General features: G+C 39.9%; 1 protein-coding gene and 1 long non-coding RNA gene across 4 annotated transcripts in view; one reads left to right on the top strand and one right to left on the bottom strand.

The window, feature by feature from the left end:
- Positions 1 to 21,193, bottom strand: part of LOC122559737 (uncharacterized) — a 46,522-nt gene that overhangs the window by 3,849 nt on the left and 21,480 nt on the right. For both annotated transcript variants that reach the window (XR_015760412.1, XR_015760413.1), the window contains one exon: positions 12,870 to 12,999. This is a non-coding gene — a long non-coding RNA (uncharacterized LOC122559737). The remainder of the gene's footprint in view (positions 1 to 12,869; positions 13,000 to 21,193) is intronic.
- The window catches only part of mettl25 (methyltransferase like 25), an 87,645-nt gene that overhangs the window by 65,194 nt on the left and 1,258 nt on the right, over positions 1 to 21,193 (top strand). Inside the window, exons 9-10 of one of the 2 annotated variants that reach the window (XM_043709683.2) lie at positions 1,664 to 1,757; positions 19,448 to 19,522. In XM_043709683.2, coding sequence (XP_043565618.2) covers positions 1,664 to 1,757; positions 19,448 to 19,522 — 169 coding nt within the window. Of the gene's footprint in view, positions 1 to 815; positions 1,212 to 1,663; positions 1,758 to 19,447; positions 19,523 to 21,193 lie in introns of those variants that run through there. The other variant, XM_043709685.2, reaches the window with a different exon arrangement.

Raw genomic sequence — 21,193 nt, 5'->3', positions numbered from 1 at the left:
CATTTCATCTCCGACCCAGCTTACCTCAGTTCCAACCTTCCAGCTCAGTACTGTCCTCATGACCTGTCCTACCTGCTAATCTCCATTCCCACCTATCCACTCCACCCTCCCCTCTGACCTATCACCTCCATCCCCAACCCCATTCACCTATCGTACTCTTTGCTACCTTCTCCCCAGCCCCACCCCACTCCTATGTATCCCTTCACCCTGGAGGCTCCCTGCCTCCATTCCTGATGAAGGGCTTTTGCCCGAAACGTCGATTTTCCTGCTCCTCGGCTGCTGCCTGACTTGCTGTGCTTTTCCAGCTCCACTCTAATCTAAACTCCGGTTTCCAGTATCTGCAGTCCTCACGTTTGCCTATTTGCAGTTTGAGTCTTGTTTCTAATATTTTGACTTTTGGACAGAGATGTTCATTATTCTGGCCTTACATTCTGGAAAAATACTTTGTCTCTTTACTGTGACCCATGCCATTCCCTTTGCAGCATTTGTGGAGAGAAGAGCAGAGTTAATATTTTGAGTCCAGTGTGGCTCTTCTTCCATCTGTTCTGTAGAATAGAATATCTTCATTGTCTTCAGTTCTAAGTCATACTGGACTTGAAAAATTCTATGTCCACAGAGTCTGCCAGACCTGCCAAGTTTCTCTAGCACTTGTTTTTATTTGAGATTTCCAACATCTGCATTTCCATTCACTTTGTCTTTTGCTCCATGACAAGTTTGTCATTTAATATTGCCTGCCCAGACCATCCCTTTTGTTGTTACTTCCCTTTCCTCCTTTTGACAGCATATAACCAATATCATTTTCTTCCCTCCTTCAGCTATGAACAAACCATATTTAGCTCGAAATGTTGGTGGAAACTTGTTGAGCAATAGTGGCTGATGAGCTGGCATAAACCCACATTGCATCTTCCAGGGAAGACACATTGAATCTAATGCCATCAGGTATTAGCGAAATCTTGGGCAGACTTCCACCTGGAATAAAGAGTCCAGGGATGGAAATCCTGCCTAGTGAGAACTGGTGACCAATCAGAGGCCAGTAACTTTCTCACTTGGTCACGCCATGGAGGAATCTGCAGCTGCTGCTTAGAAGACCACTCACTATCATGGTGGCAAAATGGACAGAAAATCTGAGCCACTGACTTAAATGTAATGGTCCTGTAAAATTTACTGTAGTTCGGAAGTATTTCACCCAGAAGGACAATGCTTTGTCATATGTAAGTGTCAACAGTTATGAAAAGTATAATGCTTTTATGGGCATCAATGGGATCTTTCTCCATAGTCTGTAAGACTAAAATTTTTTTGTAAATATTCGATCTTTGAAAATAAATATTGAGTGAACAGCTGAACTGCATGCTAATTGAGAAAGATCTTTCACATCTTTATACAACAAAAGCAAAATATTGCAGCTGCTGGAAATCTAATTCTTTCACTTTTATGAAGAAACACTGAGATTGAATGTGAAAATATGGACTTGGTAAATCCAAGGAATTTCTATGTACAGTAATAGCATATTACCTATCTGTCTCATCTCTTGTTAAATAACACAAATTTATTTATCAAGGATTCCCTCTGTCAGAATAAGTGATTGCAATTAAACTGTTTATAGCTCTTTTAGTAGTAAATTTAACCAAAATGATTGTATCTTATGAAGTTTGGTATTTTACAGAAACAAAAATGTTGGCAAGATATATTCTAAGTCTTCATCCTTTGTGGATTACATCAGAAAATCAGTAGAAAAGCTGGGAATGGATAATTCAAAGGTTAGTTGTTTAATTTATTTCTTCAACTATTTCTTTGTTTCAGACCAGCACAGTGTAACAATTTTATCACATACAAAATAATGATAATATTGTCTTGCACTGTTTGCTGTCTGTTACAAAATGTTGCTCGAGTGTTTAAGTGGTCTGTTAGTCTTGCTTAAACTCAAGATTGAAGTAATAACTTGCACTGTATTTTTTTAAAACTGGTTGTTAATCTGTTTAAAATTAACTGGCCAACACTTGAATTGAAAAAGCATGCAGAGAAATTTGGTACAAGTGCAATAATACTGGAGTGGGAAGTGGGCTGGTTAGAATGAGTTGGAATCTGGACCTCTGCTGACACTGAATGATACAATTCTCTGCAGATGATTTTCCCTGCGTTCAGCTTAGTCACAGACACAGAACATCAGCACCAATCAGCAGACAAATGTAATCTAGTTTGAAGCTTGTGCCAATGTGAACCATTAAAATTTAACAGGCCACACATTCCTATGGCTTTTGTACATTTCTCATTGAAAAGAGAAGATAGTAAGAAAGATACATCTCAGAATCCAGCAACATATAAGGTAAACACAACTAATTTGCACCTTCTAGCAATTTCAGTAGGAAAATCTAATAAGTTTAAATGAACTTTAAATTGAGTAGCGAGAAATTATTAAAATATGACTGGTTACTTTGGCTATTCTCCAAATGCAGCGATCAATCAAATATTACCAATGAAAGATCAAGCTACATAATTAAATAACAAAACTTAGGTACCAGTTGTTTCCTTCAACTGAATTGTAGGGCATTTGGAAACAAAATACTTTTAATATATTGTACTCTTTTGATTGGCTACAACTGTGAATCTTCATAGAATGAATTTTTAAACTTATGTTGTAATGGAAATGATTGAATCAATCTTTTTCTTCTTCTTATTTACTTGCTTTTTGTTTTGAAACACTGGTTGTAATGTGCAACCAAGAGCAGAATTTTCTCAGTCCCAGAACAATTTGGGCTATAGTAAGATGATGTCCAGCAAGGCCCAACCTGATACCAGCAACTTCCTCCTCAATGTCAAGACCAGAAAGTCTCATTTTCCAACTAAATGTTGGGATGTTGGAATGAGATTCTCGCTAGTGAGTGGTGAGAGGTTTATTAACATAGACTGTTGCTCATTGTTACCTTTATTAGGACTTAATCCCACCTCATTAATCTCCAAGTCTTCTACCTGCTGGATAGAAAATGACACCAAGAATTCCCAACCTGAAAATCAGAATAGATATCTTCTGTCTGTTTGAACCTTTGAAAGTACACTTCTGCTTTTCATGCTGTTCTTTGGAACATAACTGCATCTTTAATTGCAACGCTGCTGTGAAGATAGGGTGGCATGGTGGTACAGTAATTAGCACTGCTGCCTAACTATGCCAGGGACTTGAATTCAATTCCAGCCTTGGGTCTGTGTGGTGTTCGCACGTTGTCCTCGTGACTGCGTAGGGTTCTGCCAGGTGCTCCGGTTTCCTCCCACAGTCCAAAGATGTGCGGGTTAGATGGATAGACCAGGATAAATTGTCCCATATTGTGCAGATTAGGTGAATTAGCCATGGTTAGTGCAGGGTGATGGGGATAGGGTGGGAATGTAGTCTGGGTGGGATGGTCTTTGGAGGGTTGGTGTAAATTTGATGGGCTGAATGGCCTCTGTCTGTACTGGGCTTCTATGATTCTATGTTTCAGTTCAGGATGGGACCAGGCAGCATCTCAGAGCTGCTCAATTGCTTTCTTAGCACTCACTCACTTTGCACCTACCTGGATGCTCACAGTGTCTCTGCCTTGCCTTGTCTTTTTGTGTTTTGCCCTGTCATCCAGACCTTAAGAGCTTATAATATTTCTGTCTTGTTGTGTTGCTTAGCACTGATACCAAGCTTGGCAGCTTGTCATCCCTGTCAGCAAAATCATGAGTGACATAGATAGGGTGAATAGCAAAGTTCTTTTCCCTTGGGTGGGGCATTTCAAAACCAGGGACATTCTTTTTAAGGTAAGAAGAGGAAGATTTAAAAGGAACCTGAAGGGCAAGGTCTTCACATAGATAGTGGTTTGTGGTGTGGAATGAATTGCCTGAAGAAGTGGTAGATGCAGGTACAGTTGTAACATTTAAAAGATGTTTAGATTGGTACATGAATAGGAAAGGTTTAGAAGGATATGGTTCGAATGCAGACCAGTGGCACTGGTGTAGTTTGGAAAACTTGGTCAGCATGGATGAGTTGGACCGAAGGGTCTGTTTCTGTGCTATATGATTCTTACTCTAATTGGGCATGTTTCTATATGGCAGTGCCATGTCAGTCTCACATCTACAGCATGTATCAATCGCATATATGGGAAATACATTGCATGGGCAAGAACCCAGTGGCCATATCTAGCACTCCAAACTGTACATGAGTTTATCGACACCCAGTTCAAATAGATGAGAGTTGGGTGCGGTGATCATTCATTGATTTAGAATTATTGATGTTCGACATGCAAGCACTTTGTTTCATTTCCAAGCGACAAAGACAATTTCCCTTTGATCTCTTTTCACTTTGGTGTTGGTGAATAAAAGTTACTATTTTGAAGTGATTGAAGACTTCTCTGTATGTGATGATGCCACATTGACCAATGTTAAGGTGCTGAGTTACATGGGCATTGGAGAAAGAGAAACATTGACTTAAGAAGATATTGATAAGACATGATATAGCTATGGACATGAGAACTTTGTGGTCCAGTGCTTAAACAGCAACAGATGTAGGAATGTGCGTTAAGTGCCAGCCATGCCACATATGTGATAAGCTTTGGTTAGTAATTGCTATCACACTGCATGCAAGGCGAAGGACAACTCTGGACTGCCAACAATTGACTGGGTGCAAAGCTGAGGGTTAGAGATGTCTCCAGTGCCAGGAATTGCAGGATATCCTGACAGTAATGAGTATTTCTGGGTACTGTGAGTGAGACAATTGGGCTAGTGTTGAACTAGCATGGTACCATTGGGATGTAGTTAATGAAGAGAACTTGAATTGCATCGAATTAGGTTTATTTTCACATGTACTCACACGGCACCATCCTAGGTACAAAGATACCTCGGTGCAGAATTTTCGGTACAGAGCAGAAAAATAAAGAAAGTGAAGTTTAAGAAGTTAAATAGTCCTTCTTACTAAAAATTGGAAAACAAAGAAACACAGCTAACAGTTTAACAGCACAATCCATAGGTGTCTGGCCATGCTGGGCTCGGACTCCTCACAAGGGGTCAACATCCTCCAATTTGGACTCGATCCTGCCCTTGCTCCCACTGCTGCCCTGGGCTGCCAGCTCTCGCAACCTAGCAGCCTGTTCCTGCTGCTGCTGCTGCCATAGGAAACCTATTCCATCTCCTGCTACCACCCCCACTGCCTGCTCCCACTCTCACTGCCAGGTGTCCTGGGCTGCCTGCTCCCACTCTCACCACACCCCGGCTGCCCCAGGCTCCCTACTCCCACTCTCGTCTCAGCAGTCCAAGGCTGCTTGCTCACAGCCTCAGTGAGAAACCATCCATGAAACTTCATAAAAATGTAACTCCGCCTATTTCTAGCAACATTCACCCCCAAATTATTTAAATTCAAACTTTCTTTTCTTACTGTTTTCCAAGAGAACTCCATTTTGTACTTTTAACATGGTGGAAAGAAAAGCTGATAGAAAAACAAATATCTAACTTCAAGTTGGCAAACCTATTCCAATATATTTCAAGATATAAATTCTTATTCATTATAAATGTAAGTACTGACAGTGTTGGGATGAATACCTGCTGGTGAATTTGTTTTTAACCACTTCATTGATAAAATCATAGTACACAATCAGGAGAAGCCAAACATGAAGTCAACCCTAATATTTGTTATACTCTTCAGCTGAAGTTTTATCAGCCCTCTGCTCTACTGATTTGCACATTTTTATTAGGGAGTTACTCACTGAGGTGCTGATCAGGAGGGTTGGTGGGTGTTCCACTCCTACTTATGACCAGCAGGAGTTAAAACATATAGGGTGGAATCTTTTCTATCTCTGAACGACTTGGGCATTGAAAAGAAAGTTTGGAAAATTGTCTGAAATGCGAAGTAATGAGATTCCCAATGTCAAGAGAAAGAAGTTCCCTTTTCTCAACAAGCATTGAATGGTGAGTGATGAGAGGTCTGTTTGCATTGCTTCATTAATATGCAGTTTCCCATTCTCCAAATCACAGTTTAGGAACTAAATAGTGACAGTTCCTAATATGATGTTCAGAGCAGTAATCTGGTGACTTCAGCTCATCATTTGCTCTTCTGGCCCTCTATCTTAGACACCAGACACCAACATGTCAGGATATGCTCTGTGGACATTGACCACATGCACCTCCATCTAACAAGACATGTAGGTCACCATCAGCAAAGCAGGGTGCTGATTTCCCTCTGTCCAACACATATGATGCAATTGACAGGTCTTTTGCATGGCAATTATGGACTGCCAGTGCTTGTCAGATGTGTGGCTGGGCTTTTATGATGGAGTTGGTGTCAGTAATCCTGAAATGTCATGAATGTGGCCAATATTTGTCTGTTGTGAGTGGTGGAACATGGTGAGTGGAGCACCATCGGGGCATGGTGCAATGGTAATGAAGCAAATTTGGGAAGGTAGCATGAGAAACCCATGATGACTCTCAGAAATTCTTCATGAAATATGCTAAACATAACAGTGTCAATTTCTAGTGAAATTTAGCCTAGAATGACAGACAGTAGAAATTTTTGAAACTAAAGATTTTTAAGAAAATATATGATAACATTTGCAAAAGTAAAGAGATTAACATGCTGGATTATGATTAGAAGTTATTTTTAAGCCAAGTACTGTGATCCATTTATGTGGCAAACTTTTATTTTTAATATGCTTAAAATTAGCTATGCATATTGAATTAAGTGACTCTGATCAGAACAGTTCTTTGGTATGTTCACCATTCTGTGAAGTAAAGCAGATCAGTGATTTGTATTTGACTTTAGGCTCACTGAATGCTTGCTCCTTTCGTCTTCAAAGAGATTAAAAACATTTATGTGCTAAAGACACTATTTATTCGAAGGCACAGGAGCAGAAGTTGTGCAATGCAGTTTTCTATTTTATTAATTGATAGGGTAATTATTGAAAGTAATACTGTCAGATTGTCGTGAGAGTGATTGATGCTACTGAACTATGGTAGTGATGGTTCGATGTGTACCGATAGCTGGTAGAATAATCATTAAATAGGAAATTCCCTTGGAAGTTTAAAAAAAAATTCAGACCAAGTTATATGCCTAGGATTTCTAAGTTGCACGCACTTTGCCCCAGATTTTCTGCTTTAAATTATGCACTGAGGGATTCGAGTTCCTGAATATGCCCAGTTTAAAGCTGAATGAGTCAATGGTGATACAAATTCATGTTGAAAAGCATTCAGAATTGTCAACTTCTAAGGCATTCTATATGAACTAATACATGGATTGTGTTGCAACTGTTTTCAACGGGAAAGAAAACAAAAAAGTTTTGCAAAAAGATTATACATATTATTGGAGATTTGTTAGAATATGCAGAGGTTTATCCAAAGTTATTTATTATAGAAAACAGTTTTGTTTTATAGGAGACTGTCCATTCAAAGCTAATTTGTAAGAAAGTAAGTCTTACAAATATTCACATTTTATGTTTTCTATTACTGTAGAACAGCTAAGAAGGTTAGACATTTGAGTCCTCAATTGCCACTAGCATGTCAAATGTTGTTGGTGTATTGTCCATAACATTCTAATATATGCTAGGCGTGTGTGAGGACCTAGAATATCAATCCTCTAGTGATAAGCATCTCCTTTTGAATTTCATTTTGGTATAATTATTCCCTGATGTCGGTTATGCTGATCGAACTACATTTATCTTCAGTTGCCATGGGCTGATTTTGTGTTTCCCCACCAGTGAGTTTGAAGTTGGTGATTACAACTGGCGACTCATCTATACCCAATCTGTCTGAAATGTTACAGTAGGGCAGAGGAGATGTTAGAAACCTACCCAACCTCAGGAAAATTAATGGCCACTTAAGTGCCTCATCTTGTTGATGCCAGTATTTTGGTCACACTATGTGGGAAACCTGGGTAGCAGAGGGGGCTGGATGGCAACAACCTTTGGATGCCACCTCTGCCCATTGGAAGCAGTTCCGTTAAAGGTCATCTCACTCCATTCTTAGGGGACTTGACAAAGCAGATACAGAAATCAATTCCCCTTGTGGGAGAGTCTAGGACCAGAGGGAGCAGAGACTATGATCTTAGAATAAGGAGTCACACATTTAAGGAAGAGTGAAGGCGGAATTTATTATCTTAGAGGGTAGTGAATCTGTGAAATTCTTTATGCAGAGGGCTATTGAGCTTGAATCATTAAATATACTCAAAGCAGACTCAGACAGATTTTTAATCAGTAAGGGAATTGAGAGTTATGTGAAAAGGTGGGAAAGTGGAATTGAGGATGATCAGATCAGCCATTATCTCATTGAATGATGGAGTAGACTTGATACCTGAATGGCCTAATTCTATTTCTACATCTTATGGTTATTACTTTTCCTAGCCTCTTGAATGTATCCTCCAGTCGCCCCATTTACATTGCCCTTTAACCCAGACTTGCATGTTATTCCTTGTTCCTTAGCATCAGGGACTGCTAGTAGTCTCAGCATTACTGGGACTATGGAGTTGCTGGTCAAAGGGATTGAATGGCAGCTTTCTGAGGCGGACTGGGGCAGAAATCTCTCCTTAAAGCAAGTAGCTCTGCTCTCAGCATTAAATTTCTACAGGGCAGCCAACAGGATCTTGGTCAGAGGGGATCCTCATCAATAAAGGATCTGGGAGATAGCACCTCTTAAAGTCTAACCCCATGAGAAAATGTGTGAGTAGCATCCTTTAATTGGTATAGTCCTTATGGTGTTAAGAAAGAAGTACTCTATTATTGACTGAACAACAATAAACAGCTGGTATTATAAAGTCAAGCTATAACAGAGCCAGACTTGGAGATGATTGTGAAGGTGATTGTTTTACTATGATCTTGTGAATATTGTATTTTTTGGTTTCAAGCTTTCGGAGACACTGTCAGAAAAAAAGTTTGACAAGTAGTTGCAGATCATTCCATGGATGCCCTCAAACTGTGCCGGTAGATGTTTGCACTCATTGTTCTCCATCCATTTGAGCTCCTGATCTCAGGGGACTCAGACTAGAAATATGCTGAAATAGAAACAGAAATTATTGGAAATACTCAGCAGGGCAGGCAGCATTTATGGAGAGAAAAAGAGAGTTAAGGGGCTGGATTTAATGGATCCCACTGATGTGAGCTAAATAGTGAGCATAATTTCAGGGAAGACCACATTTTCTTTTCCCATCAGCAGGAAATCAATGGTTAATTAATAATCAATGGGTGAATTGGACTGACGCAGGAAACCCATCCGTTAATTAATTTGGTTCACTAATATGTCACTTAAGGGTCATTATCCATGAACCTACCAAGATTTAGTGGTGGTTCAGGGATTCTCCTGAGTTTGTATAGATTCCCATGTCTCCTGAAGGCTGCTCAGCAAAAACATTTGGATTTTCCAGTGGCTTTCCTGGGTGGTCCCTCTTTCAAAGACACTTGCTGTCAGTCAAAAGACCCCAGGCCTCTGGTAGGCGCAACAGTGATGGCAGTCACTGTTCCCAGTGGGGCTGCTGGAAATTGGAAAGGAAAATTGGACTGGCAGCTCTTGTCAGTGAGTGGGAATAATGTTTATGTCACTGAGGTTCTCAATCCAGTCAGTGAAATGACAAATATTTAAATTAATTGAGCCTCCCTCACCAGTGTGTCAGGTTGATGACCCTTCTTCACATGCTACATGAACAGCTAAATATTTCTAGCAGTTTTTGTTTTTGTCCAAGATTTCCAGCATGTGCAGTGATTTGCTTCTACAGAAATGTGCTGAATTTATGCCAGTTTTGTTTCTGTGGACAGGAAGCAAAAATCTATTCAATCTGCTTTCAGGAATCTACTAAAGTCAGATTTAAGTTATCTTGAGCAGATAACTAACTCCCTTAAATTGGATTTGGAGTATATTGTGGCAAGTTGTGAAAAAGTAAAAATAAACATAAATTAATAAATATCCTTTCCCTCTTCCTATAAAAATTTGGAATGCTAACCTATTGAATTTGATTGTTTGTTTTTGACACTAAGTTGTTTCTAATTTTAAAATCAGATATTTTCACCTTCACTTAATTAGGAAACCAACAAGACGTTTTTTAAATTTTAGCAGACTCCTTAATAACTTAAATGTAAATCCACATTGAATTAATAGCTTTTTTTAAGAACTTTACTGTGGTATTGTAAATGAACAACTGAGTGTCCTGATGCTGAAGTTTTTATTTTTGTTTCAAACTATTACAATTAGCGAAGTACTTATCAATTATAATAGAAGAACTGGAGAAATCAATTGGTTCTCAACAAATAGATACTCATCTGGATTTATTTAAAGGAAAGAATTGGCACCTTCCTCTGTACCTCTCTTGTTACAGAATTTTAATGAAGCCAGCGGCAAAGGTTACCTACCGGATAAATTGCATCAAGCAATCTCTCTTCATTTTTTTTCAAAAGAATGACAATGTAAATTGGTTCACTTTTACCCACATGTTAGTCAACAGCAACAATTTACATTTGTATAGGGCCTCTATTACTGTAATACATTCTAAAGTGCTTTCTTCATGAATATTCTTAAACACAAAAAGACTTCTTTAACTTGATTATTGCAATCATTAATCAGTCTACTTTATTCTGAGCAGATGGCCTAACGATAAAAGTAGAATAAATGATAACCTCATTTTTATTGTCCAGAGAATCCATGATATTGGCATCTGTTGTTTTAGTTAAAGACACAAAAAATGGCAGGGTATCGGCTTTGGGTGCTGAAAATTGACTTCCTAAAGTTTGAGTTGGATTGAAACTATCAGAAAGACCTTCTTTAAGGTGTAGCAAAATTGCAGCGATGTGCAAGAAGACCTATCTTTGATTTTTTTTTTGTTTCCAACAAAGGATTGAGCTGCACAGACGTCTGTTAAAGCAGAATAAGGTATTATCATTCTCACCAGAATTTGGATATGACTAGGTTAAGAACAAAGAACATTAGGCCTTCCTATATGTTGACAAATTTCTTATTTATATCCTATAGTTATGGTTTTCTCAATTATATGATACAAAGAGCAGAATATTCCCTGGCACAGATAAATGTGAACATTGGTGTGAAAGTTGGGATAATCACGTGAAACAGACAGCAAGAAACTTCTTGACATTAGGAGTAAAAAGCCTAATTTTCCAACCCAGTGATGAGCAGTGAGATGAGATTCTCACTGGTGAGCAATGAAAGGCCTGTTTGCAAGCATTAATCGCACCTGGTTATTATGCAGTTCTCTCATTCTCACATTTGCTGGTTAGAAGCTAGATGGTGAAATTTCTTGATACAACAATCAAGAGTAGTTACCCAGCGATTCCAGATCAGTGCCCACACACAGTCCCTGCCCATGGGTGTTGGCACCCAATACATTACCAGCCTCACCATATCATCATGGCACATCTCTGATCCACTTGCAAGACAATTCCGAGCTTGCATGCTTCACTTTAGAACACGCTTGTAACTTTCAATTAAGTTCTGCTTTAAGAACATTTTGTGTGCAGGGACAAGCACTCATCTCATGATTTGGAACAACTTTCAAGGTCATTGCTTTCCCTTGTAGAGTTTGCTTGCTTAGTGATTCTGGATGCTCACAGCATCCTTGCCTTGCCTTACATTTTTGCACTTTACTCCTTAAACCAGAGCTTAAAGGCTCACGGTACTTCTGTTTTGCCTTACTGTTCAGCACAGGAACAAAGCTGGACAGCTTTTCATGGTTGTCAGCAGTCATCAGACAAGGGATGGGTTTATTGCTGCATAGCACATTGTTACATCAGCTCACATCTGCACCGTGTGCCAGCGGAGTACAAAGCAAGCAAACTCTATATGTATCAACCAAGTGGTTATTGTCTCAAAGTCTGTGGGAGTACTTCTTGGTCAAGTTTAGGCTGACAGCCTTTAGTCAGGTACTCAAGCTGAGTAAATCAAGAGCATCCTTTGATATCAGTTCAGGGGCTTGGCACAGTCGGTTGACTGCTTGGTTGGTGAACTCCATACCTCTACAGTCCAGGGAGTGAGCCAGATCAACCCTATGGCTCCAGTGCAAATGGTTTGGGGCATCATAGGAAGTCCTGTGGTGCACAGAGATCAGTCATTAGTCAGGGCTGTCCATCCAACTCAGTCAAGGGGGTGGGCCTCATTTAGTCCTGGGGTCTTATCCATTAACAAACAAAGGGGTGGGAGGGGTAGTTGTCAGGGCCCAATGCTGTGAAATGGATGCTGTGAAACTCAATTCTATGGATTGAGGCAGCATGCTGGGGTACAGAGGGTATAGCGATTACGAAGGGGAGAGATAATGGACCATGGCAGGGAGAGGGATAATCCGGAAGGTGGGGGCATCTGCAAGAACTGGCTGCAACAGTGGTGTATTGCCTGACTATATCTGGCTTGTTGACTGGATAGGCCTCAGGCTTGGGCTAAAATGGGCAGATAAGTAGTTGACCGTTTGGTTGAGAACATGTGGAACTTTAAGCCGATGGGGTTGACTGGACTACTGAGAAGAGAGTATCTACATTTTGGGGTTCACTAACTTAAAAGACTGAACGTGAAACTCACTGCTTGAAGTGTAACTGCAGTCTCCTTCCATTATAATACTAATAGCAAGTGTGCAATTGAGCTAAAAATGGAAGACAACACATCAGGAATTGACAGACTAACTGTTTGCTTCTGAGAGTTAGGTTTCATTTTCGAGCAATGTGAGGCCACTCAAAATAGCATTGCACAAGCATCCATACAATTCAGGTGAAAGACACCTGTAGGCACTGCATACTATGTGAACATGAACCTGCTGTGTGGACTACATCTCCTGGCTCCAAACACTCCTTACTACTTTAATCATTACTAATCAAACCCATGAATTCCTATGACACACAAGCAATGTATTGCAAGAAAGATCCCCCCCAATTGACAAAGTAGTCAGCACTTACCAAGTTCCCGTATGATATAGGAGTTGTGCACTTCAAACCTTGGACTATAATAGCTGTGTAGCACACAAGGTGGCTAAAATCTGCAATGTTGTAGTTGCTGCTAGAAAGACATTCACTCGGGCAGCTGATGCTGGAAAGTAAACATTTATAATATGAGAACATATTTACAGTAATGCATCATCCATGCCACCTATGTGCTCTCAGATGTTTTAGTCTTTCTTTGTCTCCCACTATGTCTCAGTGCAGTCCAGGCTCCGCAGGCTAGAGTGGAGGGAGCCTGAAGTTTTGATTAGATGATCCCTGGGCCTGGGCTGTTGTAGCTAGAGGGTCCAGACTTGCTGAATGTGTGTGTGACTTCCAGGTGCACCCTTCTTGGCTTGAATTCCCACAGAGCTGAGGGCAGCAGACAGGTTGGAAGTGAAAGGGCTGGCCCCCTTAGGAGTGTCATGAGAGCAAACGTTTGAGGCCTGTATGGGGTTCCTTCTCCAGCTGGGTGCATACTGACACCACATTGGTCCTCGTGCAGAAGAAGAACCTGGTCTGAAGTCAAGGTCCTTGATCTCTCTGTCGCTTTGCTGCTCATGCCGAGCCCCAATGCCTAAAGCGAAGGAGTGCATCTCCATGCCTGTACCCTGCAGGCACTGAATGTGCTGGACTTAGCTCTCCATGGCAGCCTCTAACCTGTCCATGAGGTAGGGGAAAGAGAACAGACCTCCTCTGAGGTGCCCTGTTTACCTGTCCCTCCAGCTCCCTGTCTGCAAAACATAACATGCAATTTGCCTTTGTCTGGTCGCGTCATGCGCAATTCACATGGACTGTGCAGGGCAGATCCAGATTGATTCCTATAGTGTTGATGAGCTTAGTTACTTAAATCTAATCCACATATTCTATTCAATTAAGTCTGATGTCACTCCATGGGAAAGACTGAAACAACATTTAAAAACCAGTGTTCTAAATGTAGTGACATTTTTATTTGCTCCGGTTCTTCAAGTTATTTTTTTTCAAAACCTATATAATTTGCTGAAAAAAAATCTGTTTATTGTTTAATATGCACTGTGGGACATAATTAAGCTAAGAATTAAGCATGGTAAGGTTACAACCAAACAGAACAAAAGGACCCAGGCCTCTTATTACAAATGTTGGTAATTATAGTTATTTTTATACCTTGTCTTCCAAGCACCAGTAAAGAATCTGATCATTTATAGAATAGTTGTAGCTCAACTTCTTGCACTGTGCAACTTGATAAATCAGCAAGTACACTTTAGGAAGTAATGCAATCAATACATAATATAGAAAATTGCAAATTAATAAGATGAATTGTTCATCTCACGCAAAATAATTTGAAGTGGAATTCTAATGAAGACTCAGCAGATTCCAAATGTGAATTCTGCTTTCTCTCCAAAGATGCTGCCGGACCTGCTGAGTTTTACCAGTAATTTCTCTTTGTTTTAGATCTCTGGCATCTGCAGTTCTTTGTTTTATGAAATGGAGAGAATTGTACAAAATGACCTGGAGGCCTGTCTATATCTAGCGACTTGTGGAAGGACAATGAGATGCTAATTATCAGTAATGTATATTCCTGTACAGCACTTAAAGTTTTCAATTTAGTTTGTATCCATCATTTATGGAAGTTGTTCCTCATGTTCTAAAAGATCAGGCTCTCTTGCGTTTGATTGGCCAAAATAGTCATTATCTATTTGTTAACTACATATATTTGCTGAAATGTAGACAAGGAAGAAACATTACCCAACACAAAAGAACACACTCCATTTGGAAAAATAAATAACTGATCAAGTTACTCAAATGTTTTCAAAGTGGTCAGACAGGAAACAGCAACTGCCACATTTTGTCAAACTTGCATACATAACCATGCTGTTTCTTCAGCCAACTGATTATATATGGTTGGCAATAAAGGTTATAATGTAAAAACAATCAGTCATTACCCATCATTAAACATGCCCATAAAATGGCTGATGTTCTGTTGTAAATTTATCCAAAAGATGTACTTTAAGGGCTTGACCGCCCTTGAGCTTGTCTGCAAGTAATCCTATATCTCAAGTCTTCCTTACTCCAGATTACATTTGGGGGAGGAGATGGCCTAATGGTATAATCACTAGACTATTAATCTAGAAACTCAGCTGATGTTGTGGGGACCTAGGTTTGAATCTAGTCTCGGTGAGGTTTGAATTCAATGCGGAGAAAATAAAATCCTGGAAATAAGAATCTACTGATGACCATGAAATCATTGCCAATTGTCAGGAAAAACCCATCTGGTTCACTAATGTCCTTCAGGGAAGGAAATCTCTCATCCTTACCTGGCCTGGCCTACATGTGACTCTAGAACCACAACAATGTGGTTGGCTCCCAACTGCCTTCTGAAATTACCTTGCAAGCCATTTAGTTCAAGGGCAACTAGGGATAGACAATAAATGATGGCCAATTAGTGATCCCCATGTCCCATGAGCAAATTTTTAAAAAAATACCCCTAATTCTTCCCGTCCTTGCCTTCCCATGTGCCGGTGCTTCCTCTTGGCCACAATGTCAACCTCAGCGCTGCTTAGTATAAACCTCACTTCCACCTACACATCTTTTCACCTTTCTAACTGCCTTCTCTTTTTAATCCAGATACTTTTCTCTAAATGTGGTATATATCTATTGCCTTGTGATGCACACCACACTTTTAAGAATGGCAAGCAACATATTGTAAGTGCATCAACAGTGCATATAAGAAAAGGCCAGAGACAGGGAATTATCCAGTGAGTAACTGGATAATTCTCCTGAGGTTTGTCACCATCAATAAAACACAAGTCAAGTGTATAATGACAGGTTCCCCACTTACCTAGATGAGTGCAACTCCAGCAACACTCAAGAACTTCGGCATAATGCAAGACAAAGCAGCCTGCTCTATCAGAACCCCATTGTTAACTTTAAACATTCATTCACTGTACAACCAATGCACCATGACAGCAGTGCATACAATCAACAGGATGAACAGCAAAATCTTCCAAACCTCCAACCTCTACTTTATAGAATGTCAAAGTGAGCAGATACATGGGAACAACATCATCTGTAAGTTTGTCTCCAAGCCACACACTCTTCACTTCAACCTATGTTGCTGCTGTTTCAATATTGCTGGGTCAACAACTTGGAACTCCATTTCAAACAACAATGTGGATGTACCTACAGCAGATGAACTACAGCAGTTCAAGAAGGTGTCTCACCGTTGCCTTCTTAAGCGAATTTAAGGTTGGACATCAATTTTTATCCTTTCCACTACTAGCAATATTCATATGTCTGGAATGAATAAAAAAAGCTAAAAAACATGAGTGGTGTGCTGTCATTGAGAATGGAGATAAAAAAAGGGAGGAAAAGAAACTTCAAAGAACAAGTAGAAATGCAAAACATTGCGAAAAGCAGTCAGATATAATAAGTTGGAACTTATACCACTGTTATGTAGATTTTTGGCTGAAAATTTACATTTTACCATGTTTGGGTGCATTGATATGCATGTGATAAACTCAGGTTTTTGTGATTTTTAACTGAAAACATTGTCAGCCCAAGTCCTTTGAGGCTCACACCCTGTTCTATCAGTAATATGATAATGGCTGATCATCCAACTCAGTACCCTGTTCCTGATTTCTCTCCTTACCCTTTGATACATTTATCCTTAGGAACTATATCTAGCTTCTTGAAAGCATTCAATGTATTGACCTCAACCGCTTCCTGTGACAGAGAATTTCACAGGCTCTAGGTGAAGAAATATTTGTCCTCATCTCCATCCTAAATGTCCTAACCCATATGTTTAGCATGTGGCCACTGGTTCTGGACTCCCTGGTCATTGGGAATGTTGTTCCTACATTTACTCTGAGTCTATATCTGTTGGAATTTTATAGGTTTCTATGAGATCCTGCCTCATTCTTCTAAACTATCATGAATAGTGTCCTAACCAGTCCAGTTTATCTTCATTATTACTGATGAAAAGCTTATGCTCAAAATGTCGATTCTCCTGCTCCTTGGATGCTGCCTCATTGTACGCTTGCTACCCTGTCCTTCTCGGTTGTACACGTTGCAGATTTGGAAGATGCTGTCCAAGGACCCTTGCTCAGTTGTTGCAGTGCACCATGAATTGGTAGAGGAGAGAGTAACAGTCAAAAGTGTTGGATGGGGTGCTGGATGGTATTGAGCTTCTTGAGTGTCATTTCAGAGAGTATTTCAGCAGACCCCTGACTTATGCCTTGGAGACTATGGATGGGCTTTGAACTGGGTGATAAAGTGAATTATTTACTGCAGAATTACTGACCATCTCTTGTAATGGCAGTGTTTATGTTGCAGGTCCAGTTAAGTTTCTGGTCTAGAATAGTAGAAAAATAAAGAAATAGGTTATGGTTTACATTAAAGTCAACAGATATGCAATAGCCGTCATTTTTAGTTGTTTCATCAATTGCTGTCCCTCCACCATCATTTCAGAGGTAGGGATATTCATTGTGCAATCATCAATGTTCAGCATCATTTACGACTCCCCAGATATTTAAATTCCTTATTAAATAAAGGAATATGGTAAAAGCTCAACAGTCTTTGATGAATCCTCTGCTTATCTCGCTCTCTGGGAGGTCTTAGCTGTTTGTTCTTGAAGCAGATACTGTTGCTGTTGCTGAGACTGCCACTTTTCCATTCTCCCCCAGTGTCTTGGGAACATGCTCTCGCAGGATCAACTCACATGCCAAGCTGAGACACCACCATGAGCCACCAAGAGACTGACCGATATACTGCTGGGAGCCACCGAGAGACCAGGCCCAGGACCTGTCACGAGCTGCCTAGAGATCAGGCTGAGACCCCCCACAACCTGCTAGTAGACCAAGCCAAGACCTGCCATGAACCACAAAGAGATCAGGCTGAGAACAGGCCGAGACCTGCCACAAGCTGCTGAGAGACCAGGCTGAGAGATGCCAAAAGACCAGGCTGAGACCTGCCGTGAACTGCTGAGAGAGCAGGCCGGGACCTGCCACGAACCACAAAGAGATCAGGCTGAGAGACTAGGCTGAGACCTGTCATGAGCTACCGAGAGATCAGGCTGAGGGCCACCATGTCATCAAGAGACCAGACCTGGGACCCACCTTAAGCCTTTGGGAGACCAGGCTGAGACACGCCACAAACTGCTGAGAAACCAGGATGGGTTCCGCCAGGAGCTGACGAGAGACCAGACCTGGGACCTACCATGAGCTGCCGAGACACCAGGTCCTAGACCTGTCACAAGCCATCGAGAGACTGGGCTGAGAGCCATCTTGCTGCCGAGCCACCGGGAGACCGGGCCCGGACCCATCGACAGATGAAAGGGGGGTAAAACAGAAAGGAACAGAAGGAGTGGAGGAGCTCCAATTGGAACATCCTATTGATTGCAAATACCTATCCTGAGGAATTTCTGCAGTGATGTCCTGTGACATGTCCGTTGAGCAGTCAAGGCCCAGTCTGGGACTTTGCTGAACAGCTGCATTCCTCAAAATCAAAATCATTTGACCATACCTCCTTGATGTAGCCTTGTACTACAATTAGAATGTGAAATGCTGCCAATTTGGCAACTTTGCTGAAGTTATATTGCCACTTTTGCAAAGTGGCTTTGAAATCAATTAGTAGTATGACCTGATTTTGAAAGATAATCCAAGAAAATTTCAATATTCTTTTTTAGCAGAATCATCCTTAAAAGTAGTTGTTTTTTTCCAGCTTCCTGATGTTTGTCACTGTTCTCCCCAGGCTATTCAAGTACACACTGAAACAGCTCTCCATAAATTACTTGAGAAAAGAATGATGTTTTGCTGCCTTGCAAAACAAACCAATTATTTTGATTTGATAGGACTGTACAAAAACTTGTGGAGACTAATCTAAGTTATTTACTATTTCTGTTTTCCACATCTTGTCTTTCATGGAGTTTTTCCATATAATGATTTTATATTATGTTTGTCTTCTACAAAATGCTTGTAAAATTATATGGTTTGAACTGTTTTGAATTTGCCGAACATTCGCTAATTGGCAATAATTAAACTTAAAATTTATGATGGGGTAATTTTATGGTAATAAGATGTTCCAAAAGATTATTTATTAACTAGAAGTATTAGAGAACTGCTGCCAGTGATACTTTAAAGTGGTGTTTTGTATGTGTGTTTTTTGATTTTATGTTATGAAATAATCCCATTGAAGTGAATCTTAGTGAAACAATATGATTAAAGTGATAAGGGACTGTCTAGATTTTTCCATACTCAGTCAGTAGCTGAAGACTTTTCACAAATCTAGTGTCCCAAAATGTAAGCAGGCAGTGTTTTGTTGTGTCTTACTTGACTAAGAGCTGGCAAAATAGAAAGGAACGCATGTCTGCATAAAACGTACTTGACCTCGACCAAATCAAATAACTTAGTTTTGGCTAAAAGCTTGTTACTTATGTCTTATTATCTGTATGGGGTACACTAACTACATATTGTAACAATTGTATTCTGACAGGTATGTTTATGATATTAGTTGGAACAATGCCAGTTGATCACATGGTTATAATTCGACTTAGATATGTGCCTTTTTTTTCCTTTTTTCAGATGTCAGACAGTTTAATCCAAGGCTATTATGACAGATACATGCCCCGAATGAAAGAGTTGGAAGCATTTAACCTGGTAAGCTTTGGGGAATAAACATAAAAGAATTTGCACATGAGAAGCAAGAGAAGTATGCCGATTTTTTTTCCAGGATCACTGCCCTAAACACTGTTGGTCTGACAGTGCAGTCAAAACAAAAGTTTGTTGCGATAGCAATAGTTTTCTAACATTATAAAGATCTGCATCAAGCAAAATTCATTCAATAAGAAGAATCCCATTTAAGCACAGTCAAGAGCAGACCAGGAGAGGATTTTTAGTATCTTCTGACTAATAGAGTTTAGTATCCTTTGACAAGAATTTCAGCTGTCCATTCAAAGGAAACACTGGCCTTTATTTGTAGGCTATAAATGTGTCCACTGGTTTCTGGCTTGGGACAAGTGGTTGCTCTCTTTGTAGTCATAAGACAAAGGAATTTGGATCCACTCAAGGGTGGCACAAATTTGTAATTTGTTCTAAAATGTTCATCCCATTTTCAGATACCACAGGGACTGAGGAAAAGAGGAAAGAACATATTGGTATTCTAGTGCTGAGGGGTACCAGTGTAAAATTGCATAGTGCTGACAAGGTGCCAAAAGTGGCAAAATTAAGAGAGCATTTCATCCCCCAGCACTGACATGATACATTAACCAGAACCAAAAAGATCAACAAAAACAGGTTTTTGTTTAATTATAGGCAGGTGCAGAAATCAATAATTGAGCTAAGTTTCCAATTACTATGACAATTAATGCTGCACTGATATCTTGGTCAACTTGCTGCCCAGAAACATACTCACTCTAAGACTTAAGGCAAACACTTGTCAGTATAATATTGCTGGGTGTACTTGTAGTTAAAAAAAAATTCATTTCAGTACAAATTATTTTAGATTTCTAGCAATATAGTCTGACTTAATTTAATTCAGTACTGTAAGTTAATAGGAATTCTTTAGCTAAAAATGGAGTTAAGTCAATATTGTGATGAGAAATGTGGGTAGCAAAATTTGGCTATTACATCAAGGGGAGATGGTAGCATAGTTGTATGTCATAGGATTAGTCATTGAGAGGCCCAGGCTAATACCGTGGCAACATGGCTTCAAAACCTACATGGCAACTGGTGAAATTTAAATTCAGTTAATAAATCTGGAATAGCAAAGGTAGTCTCGGTAGTAATGACTATGAAACTATCATTGATTGTAAAATCCACCAGGTTCACTGATGTCCTTTACAGAATGAATCTGCCTCACCGAGCTGAGCCTACAATGTATTGTGGCTGACTCCTAGCAACCCACAAAGTTCAAGGGCAATTAGCAATGCACAACAAATTAAGGTCTTGCCAGTAATGCCCATATTCCATAAAAAAGTTTTTACAATTAAGCAATTAAAAATTACATTTACATTTAACCCTGAAGTTTACAGTCACAGTGAACAAGCCATAAATTCCTCCGGAACTTCTAATGCCCAATTCCTGCCGTTGGGAGCTCTGACCCAGTGGAGTTTGATGAACAGGGTAGCAAACTTTATTACATTCCTGTTTTTCTATCTGAAAATAGTCCGAATAAGAAATATTGATATTCAGATGCTCTTGATAGTGAGAAGGGAGCACATTAACAGCTATGCTACAGTGACTCTATACACATGTATTTGAAATTTTGTTGGCAGTCAGTCTGAGGAGTCCAACAAAGAGCATACTGTGTCTGTGGGTAAGACATATTGT

The sequence above is a fragment of the Chiloscyllium plagiosum genome, unplaced genomic scaffold, assembly GCF_037043375.1.
Source record: "Chiloscyllium plagiosum isolate Xiang-an unplaced genomic scaffold, Cpla_swu_hap1 HiC_scaffold_19, whole genome shotgun sequence".
Classification (NCBI taxonomy): Eukaryota; Metazoa; Chordata; class Chondrichthyes; order Orectolobiformes; family Hemiscylliidae; genus Chiloscyllium; species Chiloscyllium plagiosum.
The sequence above is the reverse complement of the archived record's forward strand: the minus strand, read 5'-3'. Positions and strand labels throughout refer to the sequence as shown.